The sequence below is a fragment of the Pongo pygmaeus genome, chromosome 9, assembly GCF_028885625.2.
Source record: "Pongo pygmaeus isolate AG05252 chromosome 9, NHGRI_mPonPyg2-v2.0_pri, whole genome shotgun sequence".
NCBI lineage: Eukaryota > Metazoa > Chordata > Mammalia > Primates > Hominidae > Pongo > Pongo pygmaeus.
This window is the reverse complement of record NC_072382.2, coordinates 134,768,983-134,785,250: the sequence shown is the minus strand read 5'-3', so window position 1 is coordinate 134,785,250 and position 16,268 is coordinate 134,768,983. Positions and strand designations below refer to the sequence as shown.

Here is a 16,268-nt window from a genome sequence, read left to right as displayed (position 1 = left end):
CAGATATAATGAGAAAGTTTGAAATATTGCAATAATTACCAAAATGTGGCACAGAGACAGAGTGACTGCATGTTGCTGGAAAAAATGGTGCCGATAGACTTGCTTGATGCAGGGTTGCCACAAACCTTCTATTTGTAAAATACCCAATATCTGCAAAACACAATGAAGCAAAGCACAATAAAACAAGGTGTGCCTGTACACACAATATATGTATGTGTGTTTGTTTATTTATAAATAAATATATATTTAAATATATAAATTTATTTATCTCTACCTCTGTCTTGGGATCCATCTCTATAAAATCTCCCTTTGGCTGTGTTTCCGTGGAGAACTCTGATTATGTAAGACAGACCCATCCTGCTTCTCTCCCGTGTTATACCCCTGCCCCTTTGTTTCCTTCTCTTTTGCTTCCTCTTTGCCATTTTCTTCACCCCCATTTTCTGGAGACTTTCTAATGCCTGGAGGAGGAAGGAAGGAGGATGAGCATTGGATTCTCCGTCTCCTTCCTTCCCAGTCCTCTGAACTGCATTTCCTGCCACCATGGGAAATTTTGAGCCTCATGACCCAGAGGGACTGTGTTGTTTTGGTTTTGGTTTTGGTTTTGGTTTGAGACAAGGTCTTGCTCCGTTGCCCAGACTGGAGTGCAGTGGCATGATCATAGCTCACTGCAGCCTCAAACTCCTGGACTCAAGTGATCCTCCCACCTCAGCCTGTTAAGTAGCTTGGACTACAGGCATGAGACAGCACATCTGCCTATTTTTTAAAATTTTCGTAGAGGTAGGAGCTTGCTATGTTGCCCAGGCTGGCCTTGAACTCTTGGCTTCAAGCAGTCCTCCCACCTTGGCCTCCCAAAGTGCTGGGATTATAGCTGTGAGCCACCATGCCTGCCTTGTTTTATTTTTCCCCGACTCTATCTTTGTAAAACTGATTCCATCCAGCCAAGACAGGAAACTAGAGTTGCTGGGAGGAGAAGAAAGCTTTTAGGGTCGAATACCGAATACAATGTCAGTGCTGGGTTAAGGAGTGGGTATGGGGCATTAGTGGATGAAAAAAGGCTAGTCAGAGACAGATCCAAGATACTGTTGTCTAACCTAAGTGTGGTGGTGGTGAGGATGCATACAGCCTAACAGAATTTTAGAAACTGTCCGATCCAATTTGGTCAAAACCCAATTTATTGTGGGTTTCTACTAAAACGCTTGAGGTTTTGGTCAAAACCTACAATAAAAATACTGTGTCAAGCATGCCCAGAACACAAGAGCACATGAGAGAGCCTGAGAGTGTGTCTGTGAATAAAGGCGGGGCACTATTATATAAACATACGTTATGAGAAGCTTGCTCTCTAAGCTGAGTTACAATATATCACAATAATTATGTAAATCACAAACTATGTTTCTGATGAATCTGGCTCTGTTTTATTGATTAGAATCCTAATACCTGAAGCTGATCTTCATTGCTTGTTAGCCACGTGGTATGGCTACCTGCTTTTCCACCATGATTAACTTCTTACCATGTAAATAGTGTGTTCCAACATCAGTACTGTATGGGCACAGAGATTTTAGAGCGAGACAAACTGAATCACTCGAATTCTTGTTCTCCACCTCTAACTAATTTGCCACTGGTAAAATCCAGTGTCCAAATGTGGACAAATATCTTTGATTATTTAATATTTTGTACACGAATCTTGAATAGCTATGATATCTGTGAGACTGGAGGGTATGGGTTAGAGATACATAATTGTTTTTATTATTAATTGAATAAATATTGATTGGAAACCTACTATATGCCAGGAATTATTCTGGGTGCTGGTAATACAGCATTGAACCTTGAGGGGAATAGGAAAAGGTTCAGCATTTTCTTTTCTTTTCTTTTTTTTTTTTGAGATAGTGTCTTGCTCTGTCACCCAGGCTGGAGTGCAATGGCACGATCTCGGCTCACTGCAACCTCTGCCTCCCGGGTTCAAGCAATTTTCCTGCCTGGGCCTCCTGAGCAGCTGGGATTACAGGTGCATGCCACCATGCCCTGCTAATTTTTGTATTTTTAGTTGAGGTGGGGTTTCACTATGTTGGTCAGGCTGGTCTCGAACTCCTGACCTCGTGATCCGCCCGCCTCAACCTCCCAAAGTGCTGGGATTACAGGCATGAGCCACTGCACCCAGCCAGATTCAGCATTTTCTACCTTGCACTTCTAGAAATGACTAGGAATAATCTTTCTTCTCTATATATTGCTTTATCAAATAATACCTTCCTTATAGAGGTGTTAACAGGATTACATTAGATAGCATCTGTCAGGTGTGTGTTCTAGTGTCTGGGCTGCTGGTAGGATGATGATGATGATGATGATGACAATGACAACTGTCACTATTTTTTAAATATTGGTTGGTTGGTCTGCATCTGAATAGGTCCAGAGATGGAAATGTTTTGACCTGAAACAATTCATCCTGTATATATTTATTAATCATCAACAGTGTACAAAATGCTGTGATGAACACAGGCAGCTGTACAACACCTTCAAGGAGCTCTTAACCTTCAGACACATTAAAAAAATATTCAGGACTCTCGTGCTAAAGATGAAATAAGACAATACAACGCCAGCCTCCCCCAGACCCTCATCTCTGTCCAGCATGTTTTCACAGCTAAGCTCGACACCCTGGACCACATTTGTTTTCTCCACTCCTGGAGTTCCACTCATTCCTCAGCTCACCACTGCCTCACTTCTGCTGCCTCAGCAGCAAAACAGCTTCTGCAAAATTCAATAGTGCCCTCCACTGTGGCAGATCAAAAGCATGCTTGTCCGTCCTCTGCTAGCCTGAATTCTCTCGTAGTGGATGCCGCCAGCCACTCTTTTCTTCTTAAAGGTCTCCTCCCTGATTTCTGTGTGGGCACTGATCCTGAGTTTCCTTCTATGTTCTTGGCCACTCCTCAGGCTTCCTCCTGAGCTCTTTTTCCTCTTACCCCTATGTGTTTGTGTTGCTCAGAATTCACACTTAATGCCACATTTCTTCTCACTCCTGCTCTTGCTCAGTGACTTCATTAGTACCCAGGGCTTCAGCTCCCATGTATGCAAAGATGATTCCAAAATCTATGACTGTAAACATTGTCTCTTGCTCAGGCTCAACACCGAAATATCCAAATGCCAACAGCGTATTTTTACTTGGATGTTTCACCAGCACCTCAAGTTCAGCGTTTAACACCCTACCCTCCACTCAGTATCAACTATTCTTACTATGTCTCTGGGATTGGTAATGCTCTTCACTCATCTGCCAAAATCAGAAGCCACATGGCAGTCAGTCCTACTCAGTCCTTAAAAGTGAACTTTTCCTTTGAGTCTTTAAAAAAGTTCACTTAAAAGTGAACTTTTCCTTTGAGGAGTCTTTTCCTTTGAATAGCTTTCCAAGAACCCTGATCTAATTTTAATGGCCTCATTTTGAGATCCTGTAGCATGCTGTACATATTTTTATTTTAAATCTTATCATACCATACTATGATACCTGATTTATTTCTTCTACTAGACTATAAACTCCTTGAGGGCAGGTAACACACCATGTTCTTTGGATTTCCAGGCCAAGCAAAATGCCTAGATGGTCAATGAACGTTGGTCCTCCCACCAAAACAAAGAAAAAACCAAACAAACAAAAAAACAAACAAAGCAAACAAAAAATCCAAGAAGGAATGTTTGAATGAAGTAGTGAATTAGTTAACAAAATAAATGAACAATATAAAAAAAGTTTGGCAAGAGAGATATGATTTCAAGTAGCCGACATATTATACAAAACACAAGTTCTAGCTCCTCTCTAAGACCCAGAAAATCAGATTCATTTTAGCAGGAAGTGGGTACAGCCCAGTAAGGAGCAGCCAGTCATGGAGTACCACCTATGTGCCAAGCTCTCTGCAAGCCACCTTACGTACATTTTGCTCAGTTCTTTAAATAAAAAAGTGTTGTTTTTCCCATCCAACCAAGAGGGAATCCTGGGCTCAGAGAAGCCTGGTCCATTGCTGGGAATCCCCGTCTCTCAGGGGGCAGGTCCAGATTTAGAGCCCGGCAAGCCTACCTCCAGCGGCATTCTCTCCTCCACACTCTGGGTTCCCTGGGGAGGAAGAATCCATTTTCCACCTGTCATGGTCATTCTGTTAGATACTTTAGTGAGACTGGGGAGGGGTAAGACTGTAATAATGATACTGAACATTTAAAAAACACATTTTATGGCTTGTAGGTCTCAATATAATGGTTTTTGTTATTTGATTTATAGAACTATATGAGGTGTGACTATAAAGTAATGAAGCTGATTTTATTGTATGGCTTGTGGAAATTGGTCCCTTTATAGGGGTCTCCAGCCTTTCTAGAATGAAATGCTTTAATGTAGTTGATGCCCGTGCTTCCCCACTGTTGAGGCTTTGGGGTCCAGGGAGGGAAGGAGAAGGATACTAAGAGAGTTCCTTAGTGGGAATGGCATTGGATCTTTGGCTGACAGCTTCACGGAGTTTCTGCAAACTGTGGAGAGTGGACAGCAGTTCTCTCGTGCAGCAAATATTTGCTGAGTACTTACTCTGTACTGGGCCCTGGTCTGTAGCAGAGGAATCAGGGATGAGCAAAATAAACACTCTGTTCTCGGGGACCTTGCAATTCTAATGAGAGACAGAGAGTTTACATGCATTCAATACACACAGAAACTTGGAAGGAAAAAGAGTAGGCTAGGGGCTGATGTTATACTCCTTAGATTCTAAAGTTCTCAACAGATCACTCTCTAAGCCTTGGGGAACCTCATAGATAACTTTTTATAGTGTAAATCTTACATGCCTTAGGTTGGCTTGTTTATTTTAAAGTTTTTTTGTTGTCATGTTACTTTTGTTTGTCTACTTGGTTATTTTTGTTGTTTTGTTTGCTTCAGTTTTGCCTACTTCATCACTCTGGCATTAAGGATGGAAAAAAGGAATTGACTATCCCCCATCATGGAGAGCTGCCATCTTGCCAGGCTCTGGGAAGGGCACTTTCACATGCGTCACCGTGCTCACAGCCATCCTGTGAGGAAGCTCTCATGCATGCCGCTCACAGAGAAGGGGACACAAACTCAGAGGATCGCCCTGCTTGGAAGTAGCAGAGCTGGGATTGGAAGCCAGGCGTTTTAATTCATGCACAATGTTGGTTCCTTCCATCAGTCCAGGCAGATGCATTCTAGGTTGAAAAGGATGTGATGTGGTCTGTGATGGAAAAGAGGAACAGGTTGGGATTTAAGGGGCCTGAATTCTGCCCTTAGGTTAGCAGCTGACTAGGAAAACCATTGAATGTGTATTTGCATCAGTTTTGGAAGTGTGCAAACAAGAATGAGAAGCGAGGTTCCACATGGATTTCCTGCATTAATTGTGCAAGCAGCTATCATATAGGGATTGGTTTGGGTTTTTTAGAGGACAGTACTTGTGTCTCATCCAAAGTGTTGTGTTCTGTGGTGAGTAATTCCCTTTCTGGTGATTTTCTTAGCCTAAAAACGGAAGCCCCAGTCAATTCTTACCACTCTGTTCACCACAACACATTTTGAGTTCACTAGAGCTCCATGACCAGAGGGCCCCAGAGAGCCACCTTCTTCAAGCTAAGCCACCATGTCTTCTCGGCCACTCCACTCCACTGGGTCCACACTGACTTAGGTTGGTTTCTGTCATGCAAATACGCATCAAACCCAAGCTTCTCACTTTATATGTCTCCCTAATATACACACGAAACAGCTGGGTACAATCTTCTCTCAGATAAACACAAGCTGTAAGTCTTCCTTATTTATGAATAACAGTTTGAAATTGCTTTTATAACTGAATACAAATTTTATTAGATAAATGCAGATATTTCTGTGTGATCCCAGATTCCCCAATAGCCATCCTCATCTGGACAGCCCCTCCAGGGCAAAATAAAAGCTTATTAATAACCACAGAAGCCTTTTCATTTTTAGGCAACTTCTAATTCTAAAGTGGCCTCTTCTTCAAACCCAGAGAAAAACCTGTCCTGTTTCTTTTATTATATACTCACACAGAAAAAAAGCCTTTAGACACCTTGGGAATTTTTGTGTCTTGCTCTGTACAGCTTATCTGCCCACAGAGATACTTCAGAGAAGAAACTTGTGACAATGGGGAATTAGGCCTCTTTCTGTAGGCAGTAATAACTGGCATCTATTATGGACTTAGTGAGTGCCAGGCATGATGCCAATTATTCTATGTGCAGTATTTCACTTAACACTGATGTCGGCTGAATCATGGCCCCTAAAATTCGTATGTTGAAACTCTAAGCACCAATGTGACTCTACTTAGAGACAGGGCTTTTAGGAGGTGATTAAAGTTAAAGCGGTCAGAAGGATGGGGCCCTAATCCTTTAGAATTGGTGGCCTTCTAAGAACAGAGAGAGTTTTCTTCCCCATGTGAGCACAGAGCAAGAAGGTAGTTGTCTCAAGCCAGAAAGAGAGCCCTCTCGGAGCATGTTCACGCTGGCACCCTGATCTCAGACTTGCAGCCTGTGCCACTGTGAGAAAACCGATTCCTGTGAGGCCACCTTGTCTGCAGTATTTTGTTATGGCAGCCTGAGCTGACTAAGACATACACTAACAAGTACTCTACAGATTCATTGCTATGGTGGTCTCCATTTACAGAGGTGGCAGCTGTAAGATGAGTAAATGTAAGGAGCTTGTGTAAAGTCCCACAGATAGTGAGCTGCGGAGGTGGGGCTCGGACTGACGCCTGACTGCCCTGTGTTTGCTCCAGTCTTTCCTGCTGCACTCTAGAGTGCAGGCACACAGTCCTCCTAGATCACAGCAGGGAAGTCAAAACAGGCTGAGGTCTTAAACCCAGGTCCTTCGACTCACATTAAGGATCAGTGAGCAGCGTTTTCTTTTCTTAAAAACAGTGATAACTTCATGGCCTCATCTCCAAACAATGTTAGAGACTACTCTCAAAAGATGAGTTGTGACCAAGTAGAGGAGATATATTAAGAGACAACTACATGGAGTGAAATAGGTTATGTCTCACGGGGTTGGCTGAAGGGGCCTACTTCCAAATTATGAACAAAGGCAGAGGAGCCTCTAGATTCAGATTGAGGGTTCCATGGATAATATGCCCCCTTCCAAAAATGCACACAGCAGAGCTTTACCACTATTTTTTACGATAATTAAGAAAGCAAGCTTTCAATGAGACAATAGCATCACCCTCAGTCCTCCATGCTAAGCTTCAAATCTCTTTCTCCCACTGTTGCCCTGATGTCTCCATTTGACTGTCTCATAGAGGTGATAGCTTCACAACTTAATCAGAACTCTATTCATTCTTCAATTCCTGCCTCCTTAAACCCATTCCTTCTGGCATCATCCTCATTACAGGTAGTTGTAAAATGCAGCTAGTTACCCAAATCTTCCTCAATCTCTCTCTTTTTCTCAATCCCCAATTTCAGGAAGTCCTAACTACTATTCTTCAGAAATGCACCCCTCACCTTTCCATAATTCTCTCTCTTCATTGTCATCGTTTCTGGCCTCTGCTGCTCCTGTCTTGCCCTCTGCTTCTACTCTGTACCCCCGCAATCTAGTCCTCTACACAGCAGTCAAAGTGACGTGCAAAATTTTTCAATCACAGTCTGTCACTTTTCCACTGAAATGTTTGCGAAGTTATCGTACTGCCCTTAGAACCAATTCTAAAACAATTACAGTGGTCTTCAAGGCCCGGTGCAGCTGCACCTTGATCTGCCCCTGGGTCTAGAGGGCCACCTCTGCCATATGCCTCTATGGTGTTTGTTTGCTCAGCTCCAACCTTCACTCAGCTGATCAGTCAGGACTCAGGTCAAATGCTCCCTCTTCAGAGAGGCTTCCCTTGGCTATTTGATTTTTCACTCTTCCCACATCATCACACTTTTTTAAATGTATAGCTTGTAGCACAATCTAAATATTTGCATCTATTTACTTTTTATGGTCTCTTTCCCCCTTCTTCAACACTGCTTACACACCCTTGCAGAAAAGCATATAATAAAGCTGATCTCATTAATTACTGCATCTCCAGTCCCTAGAACAGTGTCCAACATAAAATAAGTGTGTCATACATATTTACAGAATTAGTAAATGAATTCATAAATGAATAAGTAAAAATCGTGTTACATTTTTTGTCATTTTTAAATTGGTTTCTTTCTTTCACTGTTAGTCTTGGTTATCGCCGTCTGTGTGAGACTGATCTGTCAAAGACTATAAGGCAGATAATGTCCTGCCACAAGTAAGAGAGTTTTCATAGCCCAGGATACTGGTTGGAAGTATCCATCCATACCCAAAGCAGCAGCAGTACTCAGCAGTCAGCTCAGTTTAGGTTCTGAACAGAAGTTGCTGCCTGACAAGGCCCACCTCCCCTTTGTCTTTCTCCATAATTGTGGGTTTGTGAGTTGTGTGCACCATTGTTCAGCTGCTTCTTACAGGATGCATCTCTTCAGTGTCACGAGCTACGTTCCGTCACCAGACACAGTCCACATAAACGTAGGAATATTATAGGCCCACAATCTTATTTAAGCCAATTTGAAATGCAATAATGTGATTAGACTTTTTACAGGTGTTTTTCCCAGGTGGGTTGCCTTACTTTTCATCTAGCTTCTCTGGGACATGCTATCTTCTCCAGGTTGCAGATACTACTGGTCAGTTCCAAGTTGCTAGAGTAACCCGAATTCTGACCTGGAAATCCCTAGGGTTCTTTACAGCTCTTTGCCTTCTTTGTTCCTCTTTCTCCTACCTGAGAAAGTTCCCTCTGGCAAGGATTCCTATTCTCAAGCTTGTTCATAATTACTTTTCTCTGGCTAGCCAGTAGTCTCTGTTGTGATCATTACAGCCCTGTAACCGGGATACAACTTTGCATTTTCTGTTACAAATTGTCGTAAATGAGACTTCTGTAGGTCTGAGTAGAATCTCTAGTTTGTACATGGGGCATTTATAACCTTTCACTCCCATCCTTTTTTCATGTCACAAATTGTTATCATGTGAAAATGGGAGTTTTGCTGTATAACCATAATTCATGATTATTAAATTTTCCAATGTGCCAAGTCCTTTGGTGATATGTTGCATGCATTATCTCATTAATTGTCCCTTATATTAATCATGTTTTTTATGTTCTGTATTTTATGATGCTTTGATATCCTGGGTTTTGCTAATTCTGGAAAGACTGTCCCTCCTAGGGCTAGCTAATTCCTAGAGATAATAAAAAACTTGCCTGTGAGCATGCCCTTTATGAGAAAACCAATCCATCCAAAACCCATACCCCAAACATTTCTTTTATCTAATGCTCACACACCAAATCAATATTGCCCCTGCCCTAGATCACCCCAGGGCCAGGTACAGAACCACTAGAACCAGCCCCACCGCTGTAACACAGAGCCTGCCAGAAATATTCAAACTTTACAATCCTAAGCTTGCTGAAGTTTGCCTACCTTGCCTCCTCTATTTATTCCCATGGAAATCACAATAAAGACCCTGTGCTAGGCCTTCCTTTCACTTCTTCTGCCTCCTGACCAACTCTGGTGCCTCCCCATGTGGTCCAGCATGGCACGGTGTGCCCCTCCTCTTGGGAACTGTAAGGAATAAACTCATCTTTCAAGGCAGTAGTCTCTGTGTCTGTCATCTTACCAGCCTTGATTTTAAAACATGCTGGGTACATTTCAAGAAACCTCAAACCCTATAACATAGGTGGGATAGGTATTCCTGGGTACCAGCCAGGCAGCTAGAAAGATGACAAGTCAGCATCTAAACAGACAATATAACTTCAAAAGTAGTATAGGTTGAGCATCCCAAATCCAAAAATCTGAAACTTTTTGAGGACAGACATGATGCTCAAAGGAAATGCTCACTGGAGCATATTGAATTTGAGATGTCCAGATTTGGGATACTCAACAGTAAGTATAATGCAAAGACTCCAAAATTTAAAATAATTCAAAATCTGCAACACTTCTGGTCTCAAGCATTTCCGATAAGGGATACTCTTAGTCATGATGTTAATTTGTCTTTATATATGTTTCCACATATCTAAGAGGGTTTCACTAGGGGCCACCCTGTCATGATACTCAGCCAAGCATTTCCTAGAAAAGTTCTGACATAAACTACTTAGTCCTCATTCATTGTGAACCTCAACTCATTTTCTGTTTCTAATTTCAATTTGGTCTCAGCCTTATATTCTATAAATGCACAGACTAGTCCACAGCAGTGTCCTACGGAGGAATGAAGTCTCTCCCACACAACTGTAGGCTCACAGAGATTAACATTAAATGAGACCTTTGCAGTCATTTCTCTGATTTGCTAGCCCATGAGTTGAGCCCATTTATTCACTCAGAAATATTGAGCTAGGAAACACTGTTACAGAAGAGCCCTCTTCCTTAGGACTCCAGATACCTTATTTCAGGGGAGCCAGCTGTGCAAAAAAATGGGGTACTTGGTTTATTTCTTCGCAAGAGCAAGACTTATTATATATTGTTAAGAAAATTTACACCTTGCTTCCGCCCATCTCTGCTGCTCTTCTTTACTTGCTTCAGCCATTCTTTTCCTATCGGGAATCTCATGCTGTCCTAGCCTTTCTCTTTTTCCTTAATAACTCTTCCTGTCTCAAGCAATCTTTTATGAGTTGATTTAGCAACTGCCCCATTTTCGTCTCTTGAGAAGCAATAGAACCAGCAGGTCCAGGAGAGAGGAAGGGATCTGAATGCCCTACAACCGAGTGGCAGAGCTGCGAGCCTTGAGGGGCAGCCTGACCCAACTGCACGGCTGCCACCCACCTGTGTTCAAGCTCCAAACTCTGCAACTGAAGAAAATCATAAGCCTGGCCTCAGGTTCTCAGCTTTACACAAATTAAAGTATGAAAAAGAGCCTTTCCCATCTGGTGATACTAGACTAGAACTCAGAGTTGAGAGGTTGAAGTACAATGTCAATCAGGAAACCCGGGTTCGCTCAAGTCTTGAGAAAAGACATGTGTCATGAAAGCTGGTAGGAAATCCCAAAATAGGTTGTGGGCCTGCTCCCTGAGCCCCCAGCCTCTCCTGTCTGCATCACAATTCCCCAAAGCCTTGTACCTCGGGAGCTTATGGATGAGACCTGGACCCCACTGCTACCTTTGTCATACCTGCTTTATGGAAAGGCCCTAACCCAGTGGAGCACTGTGTAACAATGCTCTGTCAATGACAGGCCGCATATATGACAGTGGTATAGAAAAGATTACAGTGGAACTAAAAACTTATCACCCTCCAGTGAAACTGTAGCCATCTTAATGTCTTAGCTCAAAGTGTTACTCAGGTGTTTGTGGTGATGCTGGTATAAACAAACCCTACTATGCTGCCGGTCCCATTAAAGTCTAGCACATGCAAATATGTACAGTACATAATACTTGATAACAAATATAAACGACTATGTTACTAGTTTTTATGTTTACTATACTAGACTTTTTATCTTTAGAGTATGCTCCTGCTACTTATTTTAAAAAGCTGATTGTGAAACAGCCACAGGCAGGTCCTTCGGAGCTATCTAGAAGAAGGCATTGCCATCATAGGAGATGACAGCTCCATGCCTGTTGTTGCCCCTGAAGCTCTTCCAGTGTGAGGAAATGTGGAGGCAGAAGACAGTGATACTGATCATCCTGACTCCATTTAGGCCTAGGCTAATGTGTGTATTTGTGTCTTAGTTTTTAGCAAACAAAATTTAAAAAGTAGGCCGGGCGCAGTGGCTCACACCTGTAATCCCAGCACTTTGGGAGGCCGAGGCGGGAGAATCATGAGGTCAGGAGATTGAGACCATCCTGGCTAACACGGTGAAACCCCATCTCTACTAAAAATACAAAAAGTTAGCTGGGCATTGGGGTAGGTGCCTGTAGTCCCAGCTACTTGGGAGGCTGAGGCAGGAGAATGGTGTGAACCCGGGAGGCGGAGCTTGCAGTGAGCGGAGATCGCGCCACTGCACTCCAGCCTGGGCGACAGGGCGAGACTCCGTCTCAAAAACAAACAAACAAACAAAAGTGGAAAAAAGCTTAGAATAAGGATATAAGAATATATTTTTGTACAACTGTACAACGTGTTTGTGTTTTAAGCTAATGTTATCATGCAACAGTGAAAAAGTTAAAATAATTCAAAGTGTATAAAGTTAAGTTACAATAGGCTAAAATTATTATTGAAGAAAGAAAAATATGTTGTGATAAATTTAGGGTAGCCTAATTATACAGTGTTTATGAAGACTACGGTGGTGTGCAGTAATGTCCTAGGCTTTCATTCCCCACCCACTCACTGACTCACCCAGAGTAACTTCCAGTTCTGCAAGCTCCATCCACAGCAAATGTCCTGCACAGATGTACCATTTTTTAATCTTTTGTACTGTATTTTTATTGCACATTTTCCGTGTTTAGATACACAAATCCTTACTATTGTGTTACAATTGCCTGTAGTATTCAGTACAGTAGCATGCTGTACAGGCTTGCAGCCAAGGAGCAATAGGCTCTACTATACAGCCTAGATGTGTAGTAGGCTACGTCATCTAGGTTTATGGAAGTACACACTAGGATAGTCACACAATGACAAAATCTCCTAAAGACAGTTCTCAGACTGTATCCCCCTCCATAAGCAGCATATGACTATATATGTTTCACTATAGCTGATACAATTAGTGATAAGTATGCTCCCTTCTAGGTAAGATGCTCTAATTAAAAATTTTAGACCTACACATATATGTGGGCTAACCCTTTTAGAATGGGGCAGTATTTATTTGTGTTCAGTCTCTCAGAACTGAAAGCAAGTAGTATGCCTTTGTATCCTTCAGCAACTAAAGTCATAAACGATAAGAGCTTAATGCTTATTTTTGAATTAAATTTCATTTTGCCAGTTGTTTAGAGCCCAGTCTAATTTAACAAAAGGCTCCGAGAAAAAATACAGTAGAGCAGATGCACATAGCAACCATTAAATTAGAATACAACGGGGGCCCAAGGGGGCCCCCAAGGGGCCCCAAGGGGGCCTCCCGAGGGGCCCAAGGGAAGCGGAGCTCTGGGGTTTAGAGCAGAAAGAGACAAATCCGAGACCAAAGACAGGGGGAGGCTGGCCTCCAAAAGCACCAAGTCACCTCCCAGCACCACTGTGGTCTCACTTCCTGTGAGGGGTTTTAGGAGGATCAGTCCTACTACTTTTTAGGATCTGCTGTGTTTTTCCCAGCCCTTGCTTTTTACCACGATAAGGTGTAGGACAGGGACAATGTTGCATGCTGTGTTTTAAGGAGAAATTGAGATTTGCCACTCTGGGGACAGGCGTCCAGTGGAGGGGCACGGGCGTTTCCGAGGTGGGTCCACTCCACCTCTGCACGGGCCCAGGACAGCGCGCCGTCAGGGCTGGACTTGGCTGGGCGGGGAGCCGTTCGCGGCGTGATGGACACGCACACCGGTGCCCCATCTGGCGTGGGCAGGGTAGTTCAGCTCTCCAGGGCGGGGTTTGGCAACTTCTGCGCTGGCATCGGCGAGGGAAGGTGCCAGTGTCAGTTTTCAATTTACTGCTTTCCCCAGAACTCCCTCTCCCGCCCTCCCCTCTCCCTCCCCTCTTCCCCCACCCCACCCCTCTGTAGGGGAAGCCACTGCGAGGGGCGCCGCGTTCTCTCCGCTGGCGCGGGTGTCGGGACAGAGCGAAGTGGGCGCGGTGCGGGCTCATCCCCGCAGGCATCCCCAGCCCGGTGGGCGCGGCGGGGGTTAAGGTGGGCGCCCGCGCCCCGCGCCCGCGCCTGCCCGCCGGGATGATGAGCGCGCAGTCCGCGCCTCCCGCCCGCCCGCTGGCTCCGAGGCGGCACCGGGAGAAAGTGGCGGTCAGGGATGGAGCTGCTGCCATGACAACCCCGGCGGTCTGGGCCCGCGCGCGTCAGGGCTGCTCCCGGGAGGAAGGCGGCGCGGAGGCCGGGGGCGGCCGCTGAGCGTGGCGTCCGCGCGTCCCCGCGTCCCGTGCCGCGTCCCCGGAGGAGGCGGGGGCCGCCGTCCGCCCAGCTCCCCGTGCGCCCGGAGCCTGCGCCGGGCGGCGCTCCCCCGGCTGGCCGCGAGTCACCGACCGGGCTGCGGAGGACGGCCACCGACCGGAGGACCCTGGCTGCGCCGGCTGCGCGTCCCCGCCTTGGAACTTTTTGCCGCCTTGGGGTTCCAGATGCGAGACCTGGGGCTGGGGGACACGTACATCTGTACATGTGTGTGATCTAATAAAACATTTCCTCCTCTCCTTGAAGCCGCAGCTTTTTATGACAGCTCCTGTATGTCAGAGACACTTGCCTTCTTCTTTGGGTTATAAACTTTTGATGCCAGAGCTCTGCAGAACGTGCCCAACTGAATCTTAAAGTAGCGTCTCGAAGACAGAGGCAGAGAAAGCGCAATCTGTGACCTTCATCCCCGCACTTGCTTCTTCCTCTCCTCTCCGGGCTGCCTCCCTCCTCCCCAGGGGAGCGTCAAGAAAGCTCTTTTTGGATGCAGGAGGGGGCATCTGGTTCTGCTAGGCTGGAAAGCTGAGGCAGGATCTGAGGAAGAATTCTTAGACTCCGGAGAGCCTGGACTCCTCTCTTCTCCTTCCCCCTGCTCCTGGCGAGCTCTGCCCCTTCCCTCCTCCCCGCACCGCTTCCCGAGCCGGCTGGTGCGCGGGGCGGGGGACCAGGACCGTGCGGCTGCCGGAGTTCTGGGAAGTTGTGGCTGTCGAGAATGGGGGTCTGTGGGTACCTGTTCCTGCCCTGGAAGTGCCTCGTGGTCGTGTCTCTCAGGCTGCTGTTCCTTGTACCCACAGGAGTGCCCGTGCGCAGCGGAGATGCCACCTTCCCCAAAGCTATGGACAACGTGACGGTCCGGCAGGGGGAGAGCGCCACCCTCAGGTAGGGAGCTGTCCTTCCGCGGGGGCCGAGCCCCTGGGCTGTGGTCGCTGGGGAGAGGTGGGAAGAGGGGACAGAAGGCTCCATGGGGGACCGGAGCGCGAGAGGGCCTTGTGCAGGCCCGAGGGGCGCCCGCTTGCGTGCTGCCGTGCCGACTGCCGTGCCCCTGGACAGGTTTCTCCTGTGCTCCGGCTATGCTGGTCCAGGATCTTATGCGTGAACCTTGAAGTCCGCGTGTGGGACTCCATGGTTCTTTGAAGCCATGACAGGCTAGATTCTCTCCTGCGTGGGCACCAAGATGAGAACATGAGGGCATGGGTTTGAAATGCTGGGTAGCTAGCCTGAGCCCCTTGGATGGCTGTCACAGGCCAGAAGGTACGTGATGAGGCAGGATCGTCCTCAGGACCACCAGGCTAGCCCTTATCAGAGATGCACCTCAAATGTAAGGGTGTGGAATTAGCAGTGCCAGGCCACGGCCTGTTATGAGTCTCCTCAAGACCAGCACTCGTGCCAAACCTGGTGTAGTGCTCCTAGGGTCCCTATTGTAAATTATGAGAGCAGTTTTATTTTTGCAGACTGGGTCCAAGGAAAGGAAACATGTAGCTTTTATGCAACAACATCACTTCTGTGTGAAAAGCACAATAGGAGAGCTTTTTGTTTTACCTTAATGAGTTACAGAGAATCACTTGCATACTCCAGGCAGAGAGGTAGAGAATCTTGGAATATGAACCTTTGGGGACTGGGCTTGCTGCAGCAGATACTTTAATAAAAATGCAGCCACCACTTTCCACCAGCTCAGCAGATATCATCTTTTATCGCTTTAATGAGGCAGTTCTGGTCCTAGGAGACAGATTCAGGGACGTCCCAGCTTAACTATGTCTCATAATGTACACGGGGCGAATGCATTTGCCCTGCCTATGACTTTGATGGTTATGGTGAAAATAAAACATCCTGACCCAGATTCTGCAGCCAAAATGCCTGACTTCCCCTAGGAGAGTGTGAGGGTGAGGGTTCTTCCTGTTCCGCCCTTGGCTTTTCTGGTGGAACCTTTCCTGCATCTAGACAAGCCTCCCCCTGGAGGAGGAAAGACCTGTCTCTGGGACACCAGAATTCTTTTCCTAAGCCCAAGGGTGAAGACTGGATTCTGCCACTTTGGGTGATACTTAGCTGGATCTTCTTTTTAGTTAGAGAACACGTCCCAGAACCCTGTGTGCTGTTTCTCAGAAGCCCAAAGCAAATGGAGAAAAAAGGAGAATAGAGAGGCCCTTCCTGGTAGATGTGAAGGAAAAGTCCTCCTGGCCATGTGGGTACCACTCAGCCTGCCCCAGACTAGAATGTAATATCCCTACTTCATTGCTTCAAAGAAAGTTCCATGAGGAATCAGGGAACATTTCCCACTATGCATTTGCAGTGAACTAGTTGGCTTAAAGATATAAGT

The 16,268-nt window shown here is 45.6% G+C and overlaps 1 protein-coding gene across 6 annotated transcripts in view; it reads left to right on the top strand.

Annotated features, from left to right (window-relative positions):
• OPCML (opioid binding protein/cell adhesion molecule like) overlaps positions 1-16,268 on the top strand; it is a 1,131,176-nt gene that overhangs the window by 580,707 nt on the left and 534,201 nt on the right. For 2 of the 6 annotated variants that reach the window (XM_054439375.2, XM_054439372.2), the window contains exon 2: positions 14,749-14,833. In XM_054439375.2, the coding sequence (XP_054295350.1) occupies positions 14,749-14,833 (85 nt within the window). Of the gene's footprint in view, positions 1-13,856; positions 14,834-16,268 lie in introns of those variants that run through there. The other 4 variants (XM_054439370.2, XM_054439371.2, XM_054439374.2 and 1 more) reach the window with 3 other exon arrangements.